General features: G+C 46.0%; 3 protein-coding genes and 1 pseudogene across 4 annotated transcripts in view; 3 read left to right on the top strand and 1 right to left on the bottom strand.

The window, feature by feature from the left end:
• LOC130691957 (uncharacterized) overlaps nucleotides 1-18,248 on the top strand; it is a 45,902-nt gene that overhangs the window by 11,505 nt on the left and 16,149 nt on the right. Inside the window, exon 1 of one of the 2 annotated variants that reach the window (XM_057515003.2) lies at nucleotides 15,220-15,376. The exons of the other annotated variant lie outside the window; for it this stretch is intronic. The gene's annotated coding sequence lies outside the window, so the exon portion shown is untranslated. Of the gene's footprint in view, nucleotides 1-15,219; nucleotides 15,377-18,248 lie in introns of those variants that run through there. 2 annotated transcript variants of the gene reach the window in all.
• Nucleotides 1-18,248, top strand: part of LOC130692172 (DNA helicase MCM9-like) — a 94,319-nt pseudogene that overhangs the window by 71,414 nt on the left and 4,657 nt on the right.
• Nucleotides 239-4,961, bottom strand: LOC130692170 (uncharacterized). Its single transcript, XM_057515248.2, has 10 exons — nucleotides 2,674-4,961; nucleotides 2,449-2,561; nucleotides 2,163-2,295; nucleotides 1,936-2,088; nucleotides 1,610-1,864; nucleotides 1,346-1,491; nucleotides 955-1,267; nucleotides 690-887; nucleotides 451-567; nucleotides 239-384 (listed from the first exon to the last, which is right to left on the bottom strand). Exons 1-10 carry the CDS (start codon nucleotides 4,955-4,957, stop codon nucleotides 239-241), a joined length of 3,858 nt encoding a protein of 1,285 aa, XP_057371231.2. The 5' UTR covers nucleotides 4,958-4,961.
• LOC130692072 (ATP-dependent RNA helicase WM6) overlaps nucleotides 9,555-18,248 on the top strand; it is a 45,871-nt gene continuing 37,177 nt past the window's right edge. The window contains exon 1 of the mRNA XM_057515149.2: nucleotides 9,555-9,565. The gene's annotated coding sequence lies outside the window, so the exon portion shown is untranslated. The remainder of the gene's footprint in view (nucleotides 9,566-18,248) is intronic.

Here is an 18,248-nt window from a genome sequence, read left to right as displayed (position 1 = left end):
TGTGAAATGCTGACAGCTTCATTGACTGGCTTTTTCGGTGTATATGGAAAAACATTCAAATCGTTTAGAATGATGAATCTATTTCTAACGACCGTCTTTTAGAGGAGGCTGGGTGCTTGTCTTTAAACAAAAGAGCGCGTTTCATTGACCGTTTTTCTCCTTAAGAAAAAAAAAAAAAGAATACCTTTCTAGGCGTTCCCACCACACTCTCTTTGTGCATACGATTTGAATGGCCTACTCAATTGAAGCTCAAACCTTCTTCAGGGTGGATGACCTCGTCGGGATCGACTTGATCCTCTCTTTCGTTCTGCTCATTTTCCCCGTTGAAAATGCGCCGAGCTTTGAGCAAACAGGTTGCGACATTGTCCACATTGCCGTTCGATGCTGCGTTAAAGAAAAACATTTTTTTCATGACATGCAATCGATCAATTGATGGCAATCAAGTCTGACCTTCTATGGCGGCCATGAGGAGCCAAAGTTGCAAGAGAGCGCACGCATCGCCCGTCATTTCGGCCAACGCTAAACCCTGTTGAGCGGAACTTTTGGACAACTCTTGTTGGCCATTGGCTGCGCGCCCGTTCATGCCCAGCAGGTTATTGAGGATAAGCATAAACGTATGAAACTTTAGATGTTACGCGAAACTCTGTGTTCTTGTGTGACTCAATGTACGCGGTGAACTCGAAACTCACCCAAGTAAAGTGCGGCCATTTCAATGGCCAAATGCGTTTTTTCGTTGGTATTTCCATCGTCTTTGCATTGGTTCTGTTGCTCGCCGTGTAATCGCATTAAACTCATTTTCGCTTCGATTTCGCTAGTCAAATCCTCGTCTTTTGCCCACGCGCAACATTTGGCTAGAAAGACGTCGACGCATTGCTCCTTTTCCATGCCTGTGCGTGGCACATAATAAATTCTTGATCAATAATTCTTGATAACATAAAAGAGCGCCGCATTTACATTGACTCATGTCGTCGAGGACTTGCCGCCATTCTTCCAACTCTTCGTTATCGTTGCATTCATCTTCTTCGGCCGCAACGGCTAAAATGCGCGACACTTCCTCCGATGAGCAGCGCACGTTCGATGGCTCTCCTCTTTCCGTCGAAGCTCCCGATGATGAAGACTCCTCTCCCTCTAAACGGCTAGTGCTATTGCCACTGGTGTTACCACCACCGCTCTCGTGACTGCTACTCACGCTCTCTGATTGTTTGGTTCCAGAGTCTTCGGTCGATGTCGTGTTGCCATTGGACGAAGGGATGCGTCGTCGTCGATGCTGTTTGAAATAAAGACATTGTTTTGAATTTTTTTTTTTTTTTCGCGGGGGTTTGGAAGAGAGAAGGGGGGGGGGTACCGTTTTGATTTTGGTCCTTTCTTTTGGATAAATAATCTGGAACGGCTGTTGCTGTTTCCAGAAATTCTCCCTGGCCTTCAAGTATTCCAGCGTCTCTTTGGCGTGATGGATGATTTTCTGACTGGGCACGCTCTGATTGTGTAACCCTGCAATCGAGAGCGTTAACATGATACCCGTTATATGATTATAGGGCTTTTTACGTGTCCAGCATATAACTCATGACGAGGCTCATTTTATATGGGCCTAGGCAATCGCCGAAGGTACCTGGATTTTCGAGTAACCTTTCCAGGTAGATCTTGTCGACGTGAAGGTCTCCGAGCAGAGAGGAGTCTCGATGAGTGGTCGGTCCTGCTGGCCATAGTCGCTGCTCCAGTTGTTGACTAAACGGATTCATTTGGTGGCCGTTGTTGGCCTTGCCGAGTGGTGGCAATCGAGATCCCCCGGCCCACGTTGTATTTCTTTTACTGCTCGACGTGGTGCTGCGATACTGTTGTTGTTGATGCAGCGTAGGCTGTTTGACTATTTTCACGCACACACATCAAGGGAGAATTGATTGCTTTATTGAGCCGGTCTTATCATTATGATGTTACCTCCTAAAGAAATTTCGATGGCTTCTTGGGCCTTGCGAACACCTTGGTGGAACAGCTCCATGTCCGGCCGTTGTTTACAGCCCATGTGATAAAAGACCAACGCCTCTTCGAATCGGCCCATTTGGTAGAGAACTTCGGCCTTTTGATACGTAGCTTTCCATACCAAACACAATTGATTGCATTCTTCCGTATTTTCAAATGTACGTATGTAATTATCAGGTACTGACCTCTGACGTAGCAACTGTCGTGAGTCAGAGCTTCCTCTGCATCGTCCAGGGCTCCCTTGGTGTCTCCCATTTGCAATCGGCAGCGGGACCGTGAACACAAGGCATTTTTATCTCCCGGTTGTAATTCCAATGCCTGTCGTCGTTTTTTTTGGAAAAAAAAAACAAAAAAACAAAACAAAAAAAACAAAAAAAATGTTGATGATAATTTTACGTAAATCGACATACATCAAAAGGCGAATAAACGATCAAAACAAATGAATAGCGCTGCATTGTAGTTTTAGGGAACCTTGTTGAGTAAAGTTTTGGCCGTGGCCAATCCGCCGATGCGCATCTCGAAATCTGCCTGCGCCAGATAAACTTGTGCCGGGCTCTCTTTGGGCAAGACGTAACGACCTCTTTCTTGAAAAAAGAAAATTTCGTATGTCTCATTTGATTTTCAATTTAAAAAAACAAAAAAACAAAAAAACAAAAAAAAAATGCGTTTTATGTTGGGGGCCATAGAAGCAAGTACCGCTTTTCAATTGCTTTTCCAGTGTCGTTTTGATATCGGCGTCGCCCAGCAGGACGGCGGCCGCTCGGTCCTTGTCCGTAAACGTCTCGTACTTGATGGGGATGCGACTGTCTGCGTTGTTGGTCCGATTGCTGCGCTTGAAGAAATTGACTAAGGTCGGCGGGCCTTGATTGTTCGCGTTGTTTTGCGTCGATTGACTGTTGGAATTGATGGGCTTTCGACGGGCAACGAGTCCGGCCGTTTTGGCCATTTTCATGACTTTTTTGATTCGGAATTTGGTCATCGACGATGTCGATGATTTGCCCGAAAATGCGACGGCTGCCACGACGGCCGTTTTGGCCTTTTGCTTTTGCATCATCGATTTCAATAGGGGCACGCCTTTCAGTTGAGAATCAGCGCCCGACGAGTGCGAAGAAACGGCCGAATTGAGGGACACGCACGAACCCCCACCGGCCGTAACGGCCAAATTGCCCAGGGCCGTTTTGTTGTTTGTGCCCGGATGGAGCGACATACTGTCGAGAGCTTTTTGAGTGGCCGTCATTGACGCCGACAGCATTGGCAGTTTCGTGTTGCTCTTTGACGTTTCCCTGTCGGCCTTTGGCTTTCTCTTGTCGTCTTGTGTTTTCGCCTTTTTCTCGTTGGCCGGCTCTTGGATCGGTTTGGCCGTTTTCGGTGCGGCCACCTTTTCTTTAGCATTGCCTTTGCCAGCTTTTGCCGGCTTTTGCGTACCCTCTTGTTTCTTAGCGAGTAGCCCTGCCGCCGGTGCCGGTGCCATCGGCTGACTGGCTGATTTCATCACGTGTTTAACGTCTTTCAATTTATCCGCCGGATTGCCCTGGCCGGCTTTTCTACGAAATTTTATCAGCCGTGATTGGGCAGTGTCTTCCTTTTCGATTTTTTTAGCCGCTTCGTTCATTTTCATCGATTTGAGCAGACGGTGTTGACGACGTTGATCCGGCTCTTTCTTGATGTCCGGCCTGAGGTGATAGAAATCGAGAATGTTGGAAGCGCATCCCAGAATGTTGTTGACTTTGCTGTTGAGCGCTTGCAACGGAGCCGCCATGGATGTCGGAGTGCGGCTGCGAAAGAAGTTTCGGCTTCCAGCGCCGTATCGGTTGGCCGAACCGGTTCCCGAGGCGGGCGAAGGCGATCGGGCCGGCGTCCACGGTCTCGATAATTTGCCCAGTTGGACGATGGTAGCGGCTGAGGACGGCCGTGACGCGGCATCGATTGCGGCCGCATCGGCTGCCATAGCAGACGATGGCCTACTGGCCGGCATGTAGAAACCCTGTATGCTGGATCCAGTGCTGGAACGACGACGTCTATTTCGTCGGGTCTGTTGGCCGTCGGTTAAACGCTTGTTGGTCGTAGCCAACGAACCGTCTTTGTTCTTCTTTTGTTTGCGGCTGTCCTTTTCGTTTTCTTCCTTCAAGTCTAAACGCGGGACGGTCGGCATGGAACTCCTGCGCTCCTTGTGCATGCGGATGAGGTTTGCGGCCGTCTCTTCGCTGCTCATGTTGGCGTTGGTCGTGCCGTCGGGCGCTTGGACGACGATGTGCGGGTGGCGGAATTTCGAGGCCGAATGAACAACTTTGGCCGTTCGTCTGAACCTTAAAAATTCGATCGATAGCGTTTCTTCGCCTATCCGCTGGATGAGGTGCGGCAATGGCGAATCTGGCCTCGATATGGAAATGACGATGCTGGCGGCGCTGCTGCGTCGGGACGAATCCCTCGAAGATGAGCCCATCGAGTATTGATGATGGGCGCCCGCAACGGAGATGCTCATGCGACGACCTCCGCGCCGGGCCGTGGCCGACGAAGCGGCCGACGAGGCCTGGCTCTCGCGTTCTCCATCGACGTCCGTCACAGATCGCGTCTTCCTCAACGAATTGCGGCCGTTGATGTTTTGATTGTCGAACTCTTGCGCTTCGTCTCTCGCGTGTTGTTGTTGTTTGTGTTTGGATCGTTTCCCTGACGACGTCGATGCAGCAGGTTGTTCGGCTGCTTGTTTGTTCGATACTCGTTTGTCATCCTTGGCTTTCGTTTGGTCCTGTTTTTGCGACACGTCATCAGCTGATTGCTGTTGTTTTGGCTTGTTGGTCGAATGCTGCTGTTTCTTCGTGCGTTCCGCTTCCTCTTCCTCTTGCGCGTGTTTTTGCCTCCAAAGCTCTTGGGTGACGACGGACGTCTTCTCGCCACCCGTTCCTTCATCCGGATCGGCTGAGCTCAAGAAAATGGCTTCGACGCCAGCCAATCCAGCGCCGCTGTTGCTACGCGTTTTCATTGCTGATGGCGTCGACGGTGCACCATCTGCTTCTTTCATTTCCGGCCAATCGAACGATAAAGACAAACCAACTCTTACACGACACGACACGACACGACACACACATGCAGAAACTGGCGACTTAATCAGATGAAACTCGGCTCCATTGGCTGGGGGTGTGTGTGTGTGGATGTGCTAACAATGGTTTTTGCACCAGTCAGTAATTTGCGTATGCGGTTAATGAAGGTGAGGCACGGAATCACAAAAGACGGAGAGGAGACTAGGGACGCGTTCATTCGATGTCGTCGTCGTCGTCGTCGTTACAAAAGGCGACTAGTACCAGCTAAAAAAGCGTTGACCGAGTAAGGTGGACTGCCGCTATCCGTCCTGTGCACCCCTAAAAACGATTTTTATTTGTTTTTTTTTGTTTTTTTTTTTTGTTCTTTTTCATCGAACCACGAAGGGGGAATACGCCATAACCAAATAACCGTCTGGGACGAGGGAAGGTGGGGGAGGAACGAGAGAAATTGTTCAATAGTTCGACTCAACAATCGTTCGGGGGTAACCATAGTGACACACGACACGAGCGGTTGATGTTCGGTTTGTGACCCCCCCCCCCCCCCCCCTTTGTCTCGAAGCCAATAGGTCTTGACCCGTTTTGACATTTCAAATTGCTTCATTGAATAGGGGGAATGAATGAGATATGAGGAGAGCGAGCTTTTCATATTTATTGATTTTTCTTTATTTTATTTTATTTTTGTTTTATTTGTTCATCAAATAAAAGAAGAAAAAGCTTTGGGTAATCGTGCCTAGATGACGCGATCGAAATTCACGTTCGGTTTCAAATGACTTTATCGGCGCTTTCCCCATCACGGTCACTATTTTGAAAACGCTTCAATTGGTGACTCATCTTTTTCATGTTTCATCTTTTCATCTTCATCAGAAAAAATACGAGAACGTTGATGACAAGGAAAAGATGGGCCGCCATGAGACTTAAGATTGGCATGTGTGGAGAAGATGTACATAAATTGGCTATCGTAGGGATCGAATTCTTTGGTGTCTCTAAAAAAAAAAAAAAAAAAAAAGATTTCGTGACACGACGAACGAGAGTCTGCCACACGACATCAGGTCACAATGTTTCTAATGGATTTCAAAGAAAAAACGTTTTCCTCTATCGTTTTCTCCCATTTGATTCGAGTCTCATGCTCGTCATTTCCCTCCAGACCCATTTATGCATTTCTTTATTCCTTTTTTTTAAGGAAATCGGCTAGAAAAGAATAAAACGAATGCAATTCAATCAACGATTCACGTCTTAAAAACTCTTTATTTTTGTGGGTAGTTTCTCAAAACTCGATAAGGCGCCTTTGTGTTAATTGATATACAACAGTCTAGTTTTAACGCTGTTTGTATACGAACGTCTTTGATGCAACTAACGTGCCCACTGTTTATCTTTTTTCGCTCGTCTATCAAACGCATGCATCTTCTTTCTAATCACCCACCCACCCCCCTCAAAATAGCGATTGACCAACAACTAACATGGCATCCCTGTTGCATGCTTCTTTTTTTTTTTTTCTCTCTCTCTCGCAATATCGGGTTCCATATTAGATTGCCTTTGCTTTTGTCGAGATTCTTTTGTCTCGCCTTCCCTTGGTGTTGCACCAGAAGCTTTGAAATCATTAGTCTAATTGATTGGTGCGCAAGCGAAGCCGAAGAGCTTCATTGTATCGGCTAGTAGGCGTAACTATCGTTCTCTCTCTCCTCCTATACATGTGTCTAATAATGTAAAACAATTCAGCGTGTTTGTCTCTTTTCGCTCGACTGGCGACAGAGATACATGCGAAGCCCGTTCGTTTGCTGTCACACTCGCTAAACTCTGCAAACGGGGGGCCACGCACAAACACGAGCAATTCGTTGGCTTTTCTAGGGCGACGCTATCGTTGTGTGAACGCAGCGCGTTTTCATTTTTTCTTTTCTCCGTCGCTTCCTTGTCAGCGTCGCAAGAGCGAACGCACCGCATTCATCATCGAATGATTTTCAGCCCAGTTGAATTTGTCGTATACGTTACGTCAAAAGCTTCTTTGTCCCCGCTCCTAATTGCAAGCCGCTTTTTTTTTTTTTTTCTTTTTCCTTTTCGATGACTTGATTAGTCATAGTCACCATTTTTTGTTCGGCTTTTCTTTTTTTCTTTTTTTCTTTTCAAAGGAATTCGAGAGTCAATTGGGCAGACACTTGAACGGCCACAAAATGCTGTCCTTGCGTTACGTGACTGGCGAACAAGAGCAAAGGCCAAAAAGGTCACAACAAAGTAGCCGAGTTTCAGAGCGGGGGGGTGGGGGGGGTCAAAGTTAAAAGGGGCAATATAATGTAGAGTAAATTCGACTAGTCGACACTAGTAGATCGACGTGGACGACGGACAAGAGAAGCCACCATCATCTACAGCAGTTGTAATAATATAAGGTCGAAAAAAAAAAAAAAGGCCAAACGATTTTCAGAGCCTGGACACGCACGCCATAATTCTCGCTCTTCTTTGATTCGTTTGGTCTTGCCCACTTTTTTTTTTTTTTTTTTTTTTTTTTTTTCTGTGTGTGTGTGTTGGCCCTCAGCACTTTTATCTGTTGGTCTCGTTGGCGTGTGTGTTGTGTGTGGCGCGTGCGAGAGAACGGAACAAGAATCAGCAAAGGAACCGCTCTCTCTCTCTCTCGCTCTCCCTCTCTCTACAGATGATATGGCGTTAAAGTTGGCAAGTGAGCTCGAGCGTCCCCCCCCCCCCCTTTTTTCTTGTGGCAAGTGGCGGGTGTAGGAGGACGAGCGCGTCAACCATTTGCGCCAAAGGTTTTAGATGATGGCCGCCCGACGATTTCGTGACCACCAAACTTTTTCTTGGGCGTTGATTCACTGCATTTGCTGGCCGTCGTTTATCCTCTTTTGCCTCTCCTTCACGCAGTCTAATCGTGTGTGTGCACTTGGCTCTATACACTCGCTGACCTGATCAATAAACGGAGACTACTCTGCATGCAGGAATGCGTCCTAATAGTCAAAAGGGAGGGAGGGGGGGGGGCCTTCAAACTTGATTGTTTTCTTTACTCGAATGTTGTACTCTTCTACGTTCTTCGATGACTTTGGTCTGGAGAACATTTATTTTTTTTTTTTTGGCTTGTGCGATTCATTTTTGACGTAGGGGGGTGGGGGGGGATAAAGTCAATTCAATAGCCGTTGATGGTGAATGATACGAGTACGAGCGAAAGTTGTTAACGTCATCCACTATTTTGACCGAGCGATTTCAAGTTTGAAAATGAAAACTTTCCATAGAATGGGATCATTTCAGCTTCTTTTTTTTTTCTTGTCCTAGCGGCCTTTTATTAACATCATTTGCTTGTTTTGTTTTTTTCAAATTTATGGCGAGAAATGATAAAGTCCGTTATCATTTGTTTGTTTTTTTTTAAAAACAACTAGCGGATTTGCATCGTCATGCCACAAATAAAAGGCAGCGCATTGTCAAGAAAGAAAAACAACCGCAATTCTACGTAGGGCCATTAGGTAACGATTTGTACGAAACGCGTTTTGAATTTGTACATGGTCGTTGCGCTTAAAAAACAAGAACGAAATCTTTACTTTGATCATGGCAATTTTTGAGGCAGCAGCCAGGATGCGCCAGTCCTCGTTTTTCTCCTAACAACTTGTATCGATTCGCGTGTCACGCAGACCATCGTCGATTCATCAAATCGAGTAGGATATCTTCCTTCCCCTCTTCCACTGGAACACGCAGGAAAAGAAAATAAATAAATAAATAACGAAAACAAATAGATAGCGAAAAAGGGGAAGACCATGAAGAGAGTGAGGGGCAAAACGAGGACAGAAAGCCGTTCGAGTGTTTGCTATTGGTTTGCACCGAACAGGGGCAAAAGGGAAATGGACGAAGCAATCGGATATCCGTAGTGGGATGCATCCGTTTCACGAGCTCATCGAATCACACCTTCAACCCGTGCGTGTTTTCAAATTATAAATGAGGCTTCCTACCAAAAAAAAAAAGAAAAATAAAGATTCCTTTCTCCTGAGAATCTGTCATCAATAACATTAGTATCTTTCCGTGAAAAAGGCACGAAAGGAAAAATAACTGAGGGGAAAAAGAAAAAAGAAAGGGCAGGTTTGCATTGGATGGCAAAATGCCATTGAAAGCACATCGTATGTAATGTAAACTTGATTATACATTGGAGTTGATGGGCGTTGCAGTATCAACGGCAGTAAGGGCTGGCCAAATTCAGGAAGAAGAAGAAACGAGAGAAAGAGAGAGAGGAAGAATGATTGAGTTACTTTTCTTTGGTGGGGGGGGGGGGAGACCATGAAGGAGTAGATGGGCGTCTTCCTTCCCATGTTATGCCGCGAATGGCACCGAGAAAAACACTCGAGTAGGAGGAGGAGGAACGTCGTAGATATGGTGCAAATGACAGATTATATTCTCTCTTTCTGCTTGGCTTTTTTCTTTCTTTCTTTTTCTTTTTTTCTTTTTTGTTTTGTGTGCTCTCCACTGGCGGGCACGAGACAGAGGAGGGCGGAGGACAAACACAAAAAAGATATGCAGAACTCGGAAGACGTTTCTAACTCGATCCTAGCAGCTCATGTTTTATTCGTTTCCCCTTTATGGACGTTTTGTATAGAATAATATGCCAGACGGATGTTGTATCAACTATGATGAAAAGACTCTCTTGTTTCGTTTGATCTCTCGTCTCCAGTCGTCCCCTTTTGCCTACGGCCAGTTGGCCATCGAATCGCGCGAATTCGACGACGCTTGAATTTTATTAACGAATCAAATCAAATCAAATCAAATCGAATCAGATAAGAAAAATTTTACCTTGGTCAAGGCGCATTCTGCGTCTTGAAATCGGTAATTGTTCTGGAAGGCCTGCGCCTGGGCCATGTTGGCCGCGTAGAGCGTCTTCTTTTCGCGCACTTGCTCCGCCGTCTCCTTCATGGGCAAACCGTCGCCGTCCGTCTCGCCCCAGTGGCCGCCGCCGCCGACACCTCCGCCGCCGCCGCCGCCGCCCGACATGCCGCCGTCGGCCAATCGGCGGGACATGGTGGGACGCGGGTCGCGGTACAGGAAGGCCAACGGGATCGGAAAACAATCGCCGCTCTTGGCCGTCTTTTTGCCGCCCACGCCGGCCGCCATGGCCGCGTTGACTTTGCGCGTTTTCGGCTTGACGGCCGGCGGACGGTTGACGATCAGCGGCTTCTTTTTCTTGACCATTTTCTTTGGCGTCGCCGGTGCCGTCGGCGACGCTGGCGGTTTCAGCGCTAGACGCGCCGATGACGCAACAGCCTTTGACGACGCGGCCATGTTTCAATCGGTCACTTGAAAACACAGTGGACGCACAAACAAACAACAAAATATGGAATTGAACGGGTGACGTCACGCTAACTATCCCATTAGAGGACAAGCCAAAAATAGGGGAGCGCACGTGCTGGTGGCTAAAATTCCCCCCCCCCTCCCCCCCAAAAAAAAAACAAACAAAAAAAAACAAAAAAAAAAAAGAGTTTCGATTGTCGAGGCTGATCGATTGCAACTGCGTTCTTTTGATCACTTTTGAAATGATGACGTTTAAGAATGCAAATCGTTTTGGCCTCTGTCCGTTTTGCGGCACCGTCTTTTGAAAACGCGTCCACTGTTGACGTTGGTGGCGGGTGATAGGGGACACACGACTTTGGGGGGGGGGGGAACAAAGCGATTGTGTACAACGAGAGCTGCTCGACTCTCGTCGTTGGATATGCTAATTGAATTGGAATGGAAATAACGAGCTAGCGGAGAGGATTACGATGAAACGGGGGCGGAAAAAAAAAAAAGAAAAGAAAGGCGAGTCGGAAAGATGCGATGACGATGTCTTGACTGTTCTTGCGTCGTGCTGACGTGATGCTCTGACGCAGAAATGATGCGTTCGCTTCGGCTAGACGGACGTGAGCGATGAAAAGAAGAGGGCCATGATAGCTGCTCGGTTGCTGATGGCGCATTGCCAAGTCGAAACGGTTGCACACAATTGACTCTGACCTCGTCTCTTCTTTTCTTTTCTTTTCTTTTCTTTTCTTTTCTTTTCTTTTCACCCGGCCACACTACCCGCCACGTTCGAAATGAACTCGACTTGCCGTTTGCAAGCCAAACCGAGTGCCCGCTGATTTGCCAGAGAGCTACGGAGAGGACAAGCAAAAACAGACTGTTCTTTTTTTTTTTTCTTGGACTGTCCGTCGATGTGTATTAGACATTTGGAGGTAGAAAACGTTGCGCTGGCCAGTTCTTCCTTTGAATAAGCAAAACGGCGCTTGGGCTTTTTTTTTATGATGAACGGTCGTTTGCGCACTGTCTGTCTATTCTCTCGTTCTCGGCTTGTTCGGATAGCGGCAAGGTGGTGGTGGTGGTGGTGGTGGTGGTGGTGGTGGGATGGATGGAAAGAAGAGAGGTAAGGGCTCTTCGTTTACCTAATGTTTCATCACCGCATGTAGCGGGACTTGCGCGTTTCTTGCTCGACACGCCTCATTGGCCGGCCATAAACTTGACCGTAGGGAAAGCGGCACTCGTTAACCGAGAGAGACGGAACTATGAATAAGAAAAATGTATAGATATATTCTACCTTTTCTCTACTCGTGTCAGCTCAGGTAAATGGCATCCCCAGTTTGCGTTTAGCCATAGACTTTTATTAACTTAGATTTGACCACCAATAACCTTCTTTTTGTGTGTGTGTGTGTGTGCGTGCTTACGTAAAAAAGGAAATGGAGCGCACTACGTTTACTATTCATTAAACGAAAACGTAAGAAAAAAAAAAGTTTTTGCATAATACGGTGGGACGGTGTGTAGTTGTAGGGCCGTGCACATGGCGCGTTACACACGTATGCCACCATTGTGTAACTAAAAGGTTTTTCATCGTCACGGCCGATGGCGGCGATGATGGATGGCAACGACGCCCATGCGTGACTCGACGTGATGGAACACGGGCGTCTGTTTCTCGTTCACCAAACGACGGCACTCCTTACTTTCAAGACGAACAATTCCTAAAGGCTATTTATAAATGTTTTTTTTGTTTTTTTTTTCCCGGGAGGGCGCTGGTCATCTAGCGATGCTGGCGCTTATTTAGTTATTTACGTCTATCGTTTCATTATGGAGCACGGAGCTCGTGACTTTGAAAGAAGAGCGTCCGTTCTCGCTCGGCCAAATGTTTCATTGATGAAGACATCAAAGTCTTGGTCGTGAAATTGTTTGCACATCACAAAGCCAATTTCAATTATAGATAAGTCATCGTTCAATTTCGGGATTGATGTTTTTTTTTTTGGGGGGGGGGGGTGTCGATCCTGCGTCCGTGGCTTTGTGCCCACTTGAATTGTTGCGTCACGCGTTGCCCATTTTCCCATGGGGCTTTTGTTTTCCCAGTCGCCAGCTGATGGAGTGTCGTGACTGGAAAGATGGTAGTACTAAGTAGCTGCATTCGATTCACTTTGCCCTTTTCGATTTGTTTTTGTTTTTCCATTACACAGATTCACGTGGAAGGTTTCCCCTAGCGCTCGCACTGCCTCTTTTGAATTGAACAACTGGAAACTGGTTTCAAAAAAATAATAATTTTAAATCCCTCGTGCGTGAACATTGCCGCTAACATCTCAATTCTTTGGAGTCCCGAGATCCGTTTGCCTCTTAATCTTCTTGACTGTCTGATTGGTGATTGGAGAACAAGAGAGCGCGCACACCTGAATGTTGCAGATAGAGCAAACGTCACTGTGATAGAAAGAAGAAATCCATCACTGAATGCGATGGTTTCGACTTGTTTTTTCCTGTCTGTTTTAGACACTGTCTGTTCTAAACCATGGCGAGGCAGTGCACGCAGCGAATGAAACAAGGTTAGCGATCGTCCAGTCATCAGCAGAGGGGGGGGGTCGTGCAGACCGAATTCTCGGAATAAAGAAAGGCATAAATCCGTTGATTGTATAATTAGTTATAGGGCAAGCCGACGTTACCCCATTTTTGTTCTTTTGTGTTTCAAACTAGTTTTGAGCAACCACGTCATCGTCGTCATTGTCGGACAGGTGTAACAAATGCAAGGCTGTCGTTCGTTGCGTTGGCCGATCAAAGTTGGACCATGTCCAACGCACGAATCGCGTCGCAAGTGCTAAAAACGCGTCTCTCCAATCTACACATTTCTTTATGACACGCAACGTACAAGTCTGGCCTGCCGAAGGTGAACTAAAAATGAACCGCGCAAATTAGGAAAGAGACGACGGTGGGAAGCAAAAGAAAAAAACGAAACAAAAACAAATGGCGGAATAAAGAAATAGGCATTCAATGGATTGCAAGTCACGCTGGAAAAGCCCTTCTTGTTATCTCGGTCCAACATCTGAAATTGGATGGCATCAACGGAAATCGAAACGTGTTACCATCTTGGATGTTTTCGCCTGCCACCGACCCCCCCCCCCCCCCCACGCCTTTCCGCTTTTTTGTTTGTTGTTCGGTATAAATAGAAAGAAAAAAAAAAGAGGTTTCTCGGTACGCCGGTAAAAAAAAAAAAAAAATAAAATAAAATAAAGGAAATGGTTGAACGCGACAGGCAGCGAAAGGAAATGGGAAACAAAAAAGAAAAAAAGAAAAAATGATTTCCGCATGTTTGCATTGGTTTGACGGTACTATAAATTTGCTGCGCTACTTGTGTGAATAGTCTGCGGCGCTCTAACTGAATAACGAATTTCTTCTTTGCAATCGCCAGCTTCCCATCAATCGTTTTCGGCTTGTTTTACCCGCGTGAGGGCCAAATGAAAATGCTTTTAGGCCAATAGCACGTCTTTTAGCGTTCACGTGGATGGTCGTGGTGATGGTGTAGTGAACTGTGATGGATTGCCAGTCTGTTCGTTTAGACGGTTACAAGCTCGATTCGATCCTTTTTTTTATTTATTTATTTTTTTTTATTTAGTAAATTCCCAACAGATGTGTATACTGGGCTACTCTGCGTGTTCTGCGTGTGCTGGCCCAAAGACGTTGCTATCGTCGAGACAGCAACGACGTTACATGCGGATATTTAGGAACGGGGTTCTCCTTCTTGTAATAGGATTTGAGAATAAATAACGAGGCTGCAGGGAAGATAGCGATAGAATGATCCATATAGAAGAAGAAAAAAAAAAAGAAAAAAAAAAGGTCCGTCTCGAAAGGGCTGGCGTAAAAAGAAAGAAAAAGAAGAGCTTTGTGTCACAATGGCAAGCAAAGACCATTTATCTTCTTCTCCCACCGAGTCGGTCGTCTCGTTCCGTTCAATCAAACTGCGCAGAATCACGAAAAAAAAAAAAGGATAGGAGACGGAGACGGAGGGGAGGGGGACAAAGAAAACAACAGCGCACATACACACGTATACACACGCCTGGCTAAACGAGAAGGTTAGCCGTGTAGACGATGGAGGCAGTGTATCGTGGGTACACGAACTTGTACATTCTGAAGGCAGCACACAGCGAATAAATGATGCGCTTGTCTGACGACGCAGACGCGGCTGCTGCAGCATCACTACACGCAGCCGAAAGGGAAGACTCACGCCCGTGTTAGTATGTCTAGCTGCTTGCCTCTATTAGATGGCAGGGGAGTGAGAGGAGGGAATTTGAAAAAAAAAAAAAAAAAAAAAGAAAGAAAGAGAGGATCGCACGACGTCGTCTTGCCCTACCGTATTACCGTAACAACGTCTATACCCCAGGCTGTTCTAACTCTCAGCTGTGACCCACCCCCCACCCCCCTTCTCTTCCCTTCCCTTCCCTTTTCCCAACGAGAGGAGTAAGGATCGACATCTTCGCTCTTCTCTCTCACACACACGTACACGCGCTCCTTGGTGAAGGAGCGAAAAAGAAAGTGGCCTCAGTTGGCGTCTGTGCAGCGTCGACTTTGGTTCGTTCATCGTCGCTTCCGGTTCTCTCGTTCATTTCCTTTCGCGCACCGTCTTGTTTCCGTCTTTTCTTTTTTTTTTTTTTTTTTTTTTTTTTCTTTCTCTCTCTCTCTCTCTCTCTCTCTCTCCCAACGGGCAAACAGTTGCATAATCGAGCACGGCCCAATTCAGTTCAACAGCTGTGTGTCCGTCCTCTCCTGTTTTTCTCCTGTCAACGCAATTGTCGGACAGAGCGCTAACGGCTGTTGCTGCCACAAATCCGAGTTCTCCTTTCATTTCGTTTTCTTGTCTTCATCCTTGCGTGTGCCGCTTTGCGTGTTTGGCTTTGTTTTACCTCCCACCCCACTTTTGTTATTTTTACGCGCTTTAGTGCGTTCGGGACGCGCGGATGACGTGACCTTTCCCGCACAATTTGAATTTGTTTTTTGTTTTTTTTTTGTCCAATTGGGTGGTGGGGAGGAGGGCAGTTGAAAAACTATTGTTGTTGCAAAGCGTTTGATTATCGCCATGCAGCCACAATTCAATTGGTGAATCAGAAACAACCGTATCGCAGGTAAGAAAAAACAAACAAAAACAAAAACAAAAATCTATCCAAACAATTCGCCTCTAATTTTTTGATGGTGACAAACGTGTGATTGACTCGTGTCTGTTCCGCGTGCGGGACACGGTGTCACGATGACGTCAAAGAACGGACGGGCCGTGTTATCTCCGCAACGTAGACGCATAAATATCACTTTCCATAAGAGCAGCCTATTTCCGATGGGTGGGTGTGTTGAGAAAAATGCGGGGGAAGACGACGGGGGGGGGGAGCGTCGAGAGGAGTGACGTCGGCACAAAGTGTGTTCACCCCTCCCGATGCGATAACTATAAATGAGGTTTATGCTTTTTTTTCTTTTCTCTTTTCTCTTTTCTTTTTTCTTTTTTCTCCATTCTTTTTATACCTTATGGTTGCGTTATATGTAATGTATATATGTTATTGTGGGTTGGGTGTCGGTCGGGCATTCCCCGCTCGACCGGAAGGCACACGCCAAGGCCAGTTAATCAAGACGGGACAATCGAGATTCGTCGTCAATCAATGGCCTTTTTCTCGCCTTCCACCTTGTTTCTTATGCGTTTTGCCAAAGGATTTGCCTAAATCTGCCCGTGTGCGATTTTCAGCCAAGAATCTACAAGGGACAAATTGAACATCAGAAATTCAATTGAGAAGGAAAGGAAAGCGACAATGGCGTGAAAATGTGATGGTCAAGTTTCAAACTTGAACTGCAATGGTAAAAAGGTGACGAGTAACACAGGAAGAAGAAGGAAGAGTAGATAATGACAGGCTATATATTGAAGACGTGAGGCACTCTTGCAAAATTCGATTGTCAGCTTATTGTTTAGCGTCTATTTCAGGTTATCCAATGTGATTGGATTGGCCTTTCAACCTGGCCCGACTTCAATCTAATAATGGCCACCCTAACAAAAAAACGCCAGTACATTAGCCACGAGCTATTTAAGCTATACACATCACTATACGAAATTGGCTGGCCTTGCAAGTGGTCAGTGCGTACTCGTAACAAGATGGCTGGCTCTGCTACCGTGGTAGTAGCCGAGAGAAAATGTTCGCATTATTTTTATAATAATACGCCGACGACATGTTATCGCCTGTGAAAGCGGAGAAGCCGAGTGTGTGCGCGTTAGCGGGAGCGGGATGATTGAAATGCATATACACATTGCCGACGTATTATCGGTCTTGAATAGCGCCGCATCGTGGCAAGGCGTCAGCCACGGCCGCCCAAACCCCAGTAGTTATTGGGCACGCACGCAACATTACAACCGATGGCAAGGCTTTCGTTTTTTTTTTTTTTGTTTTTTTTCTTTTTTCTTTTGCCTGTATTTCCATAGTCTTTTGCAAACTGGTTCAACTATTTTACGTCGTACATGTTGCCGTATATTATTGATGATGGTAAGCGCAAATGGTTGTTTGACTTTCAATCGCGTTCGCCTACTCGCTCTTGCAGGCTCCGAAGCGCATAAAAGCCATTTCTTTTTTTTTTCTTTTTTTTTTTTATACTACACTATTTGTGTATTCATATTCATCGTAATACGTCTCTCTTTTTATGTACGCGAGGTTATAGTGTCTTTGACTACCCCCATTTGATTGGCTTTGCTTCTTCCACAACATCTTTCACTGCCGTCGTTGCTCGTCCTTGTTTTCTTTTTACGCTCACCACATAGAGAGACAAACACGAGTTCGCGATGGTACAACTTCATTTGCTTTGTATGAATATGTAGAAAAAGGGCCACACTTGTTTCAACTGGAAACACCGACGTTGCAATTAATGGCCGTTCGTTTAAAATTGTAGTCTTGCCTTCACTGTGAAAGAAAACGAAAGAACTCGGTAGACAACATGAAGATGGAAGAGAACAAATATTTTCTTTTCGTTCTAGCGTTGGACGCCGTTTTGACGCCGCTCTTTTGGCAGCCGATGTGACGGAGGCGGTGGAGCGAACTCAACCTTAGATTGTCTTTGATATGGAAGACGTTGCCAGTCTTGTATATTGACGAGGGTCGTTGGGTTTTTTTTTTTGCTTTCTCTCTTTGTTTCTCATCTCACTTTCTTTTTCTTCTTCTTCTTTCTAAGCTTCAAACGTCCTATATATAGTTGTGCAGAAGAGCCTTTCATTTTTGGCGTGCAATTTCGAATAGATTTTCGTTTACTCTAATAAAACAATCGTTTTTCTTGTTTCTTGTTTCTTGCGTTTGGTGGTTGCTCTTGTGATAGTCAACGCTCGCAAATCCTTCGTTATTAGCAGATAGGCCACTAATGGGCTTTCACGCGCTAACATATTTCGTCCTTTTGTCTTGCCAACATTTGTGTTTTGTGCCGCCCTCTATTTCCGTCTTTCACTGCCAACGAGACGTTAACGTCGCAATTCGTCAAAGAGAACCGAAAGTGGCCAACTGGTTTTTGCCATTTCGTTTTGCGGTTTTTTTTTTCTTGCCGTGTAACGATGCGACGTTGACGACACACGGTCGCTATTGGCCGCTAACGAGAGGGCTAATGATGCCAGCGCGCGCCTTTATTAGTAGCGGATGAAACACGAGTCTCTGTGCCGTTAGCTGACGATATCATTACCAAAGGCCTGGCATTCTTCGTACGCGGTGACGTTATTTTGCGTCTCTTTTGTTATTACAACGAATCAATGCGTTTCTTATCGAGTTGTTTGGCCTATCGACATCGGCCAGTCGATAGTAATTTTTTTTTTTTTTTTTTTTTTTTTTTTTTTTCAAAATTTTTAATATCTGGCAATGGGCGTGTAATAAAGCGACATGATTAGGTCGTGAGTTGGTGGATCTGTGTCGCTTTTCTGACTGCGACGAAAGCCAAACTGTATCTCATAGATGGTGGCTACTCCTCCCTCTCTCTCTCTCTCTCTCTCTC

Source organism: Daphnia carinata, chromosome 1 (genome assembly GCF_022539665.2).
Source record: "Daphnia carinata strain CSIRO-1 chromosome 1, CSIRO_AGI_Dcar_HiC_V3, whole genome shotgun sequence".
Classification (NCBI taxonomy): domain Eukaryota; kingdom Metazoa; phylum Arthropoda; class Branchiopoda; order Diplostraca; family Daphniidae; genus Daphnia; species Daphnia carinata.
Note: the sequence above shows the minus strand (reverse complement) of the source record. Positions and strands in the feature narration are given on the sequence as shown.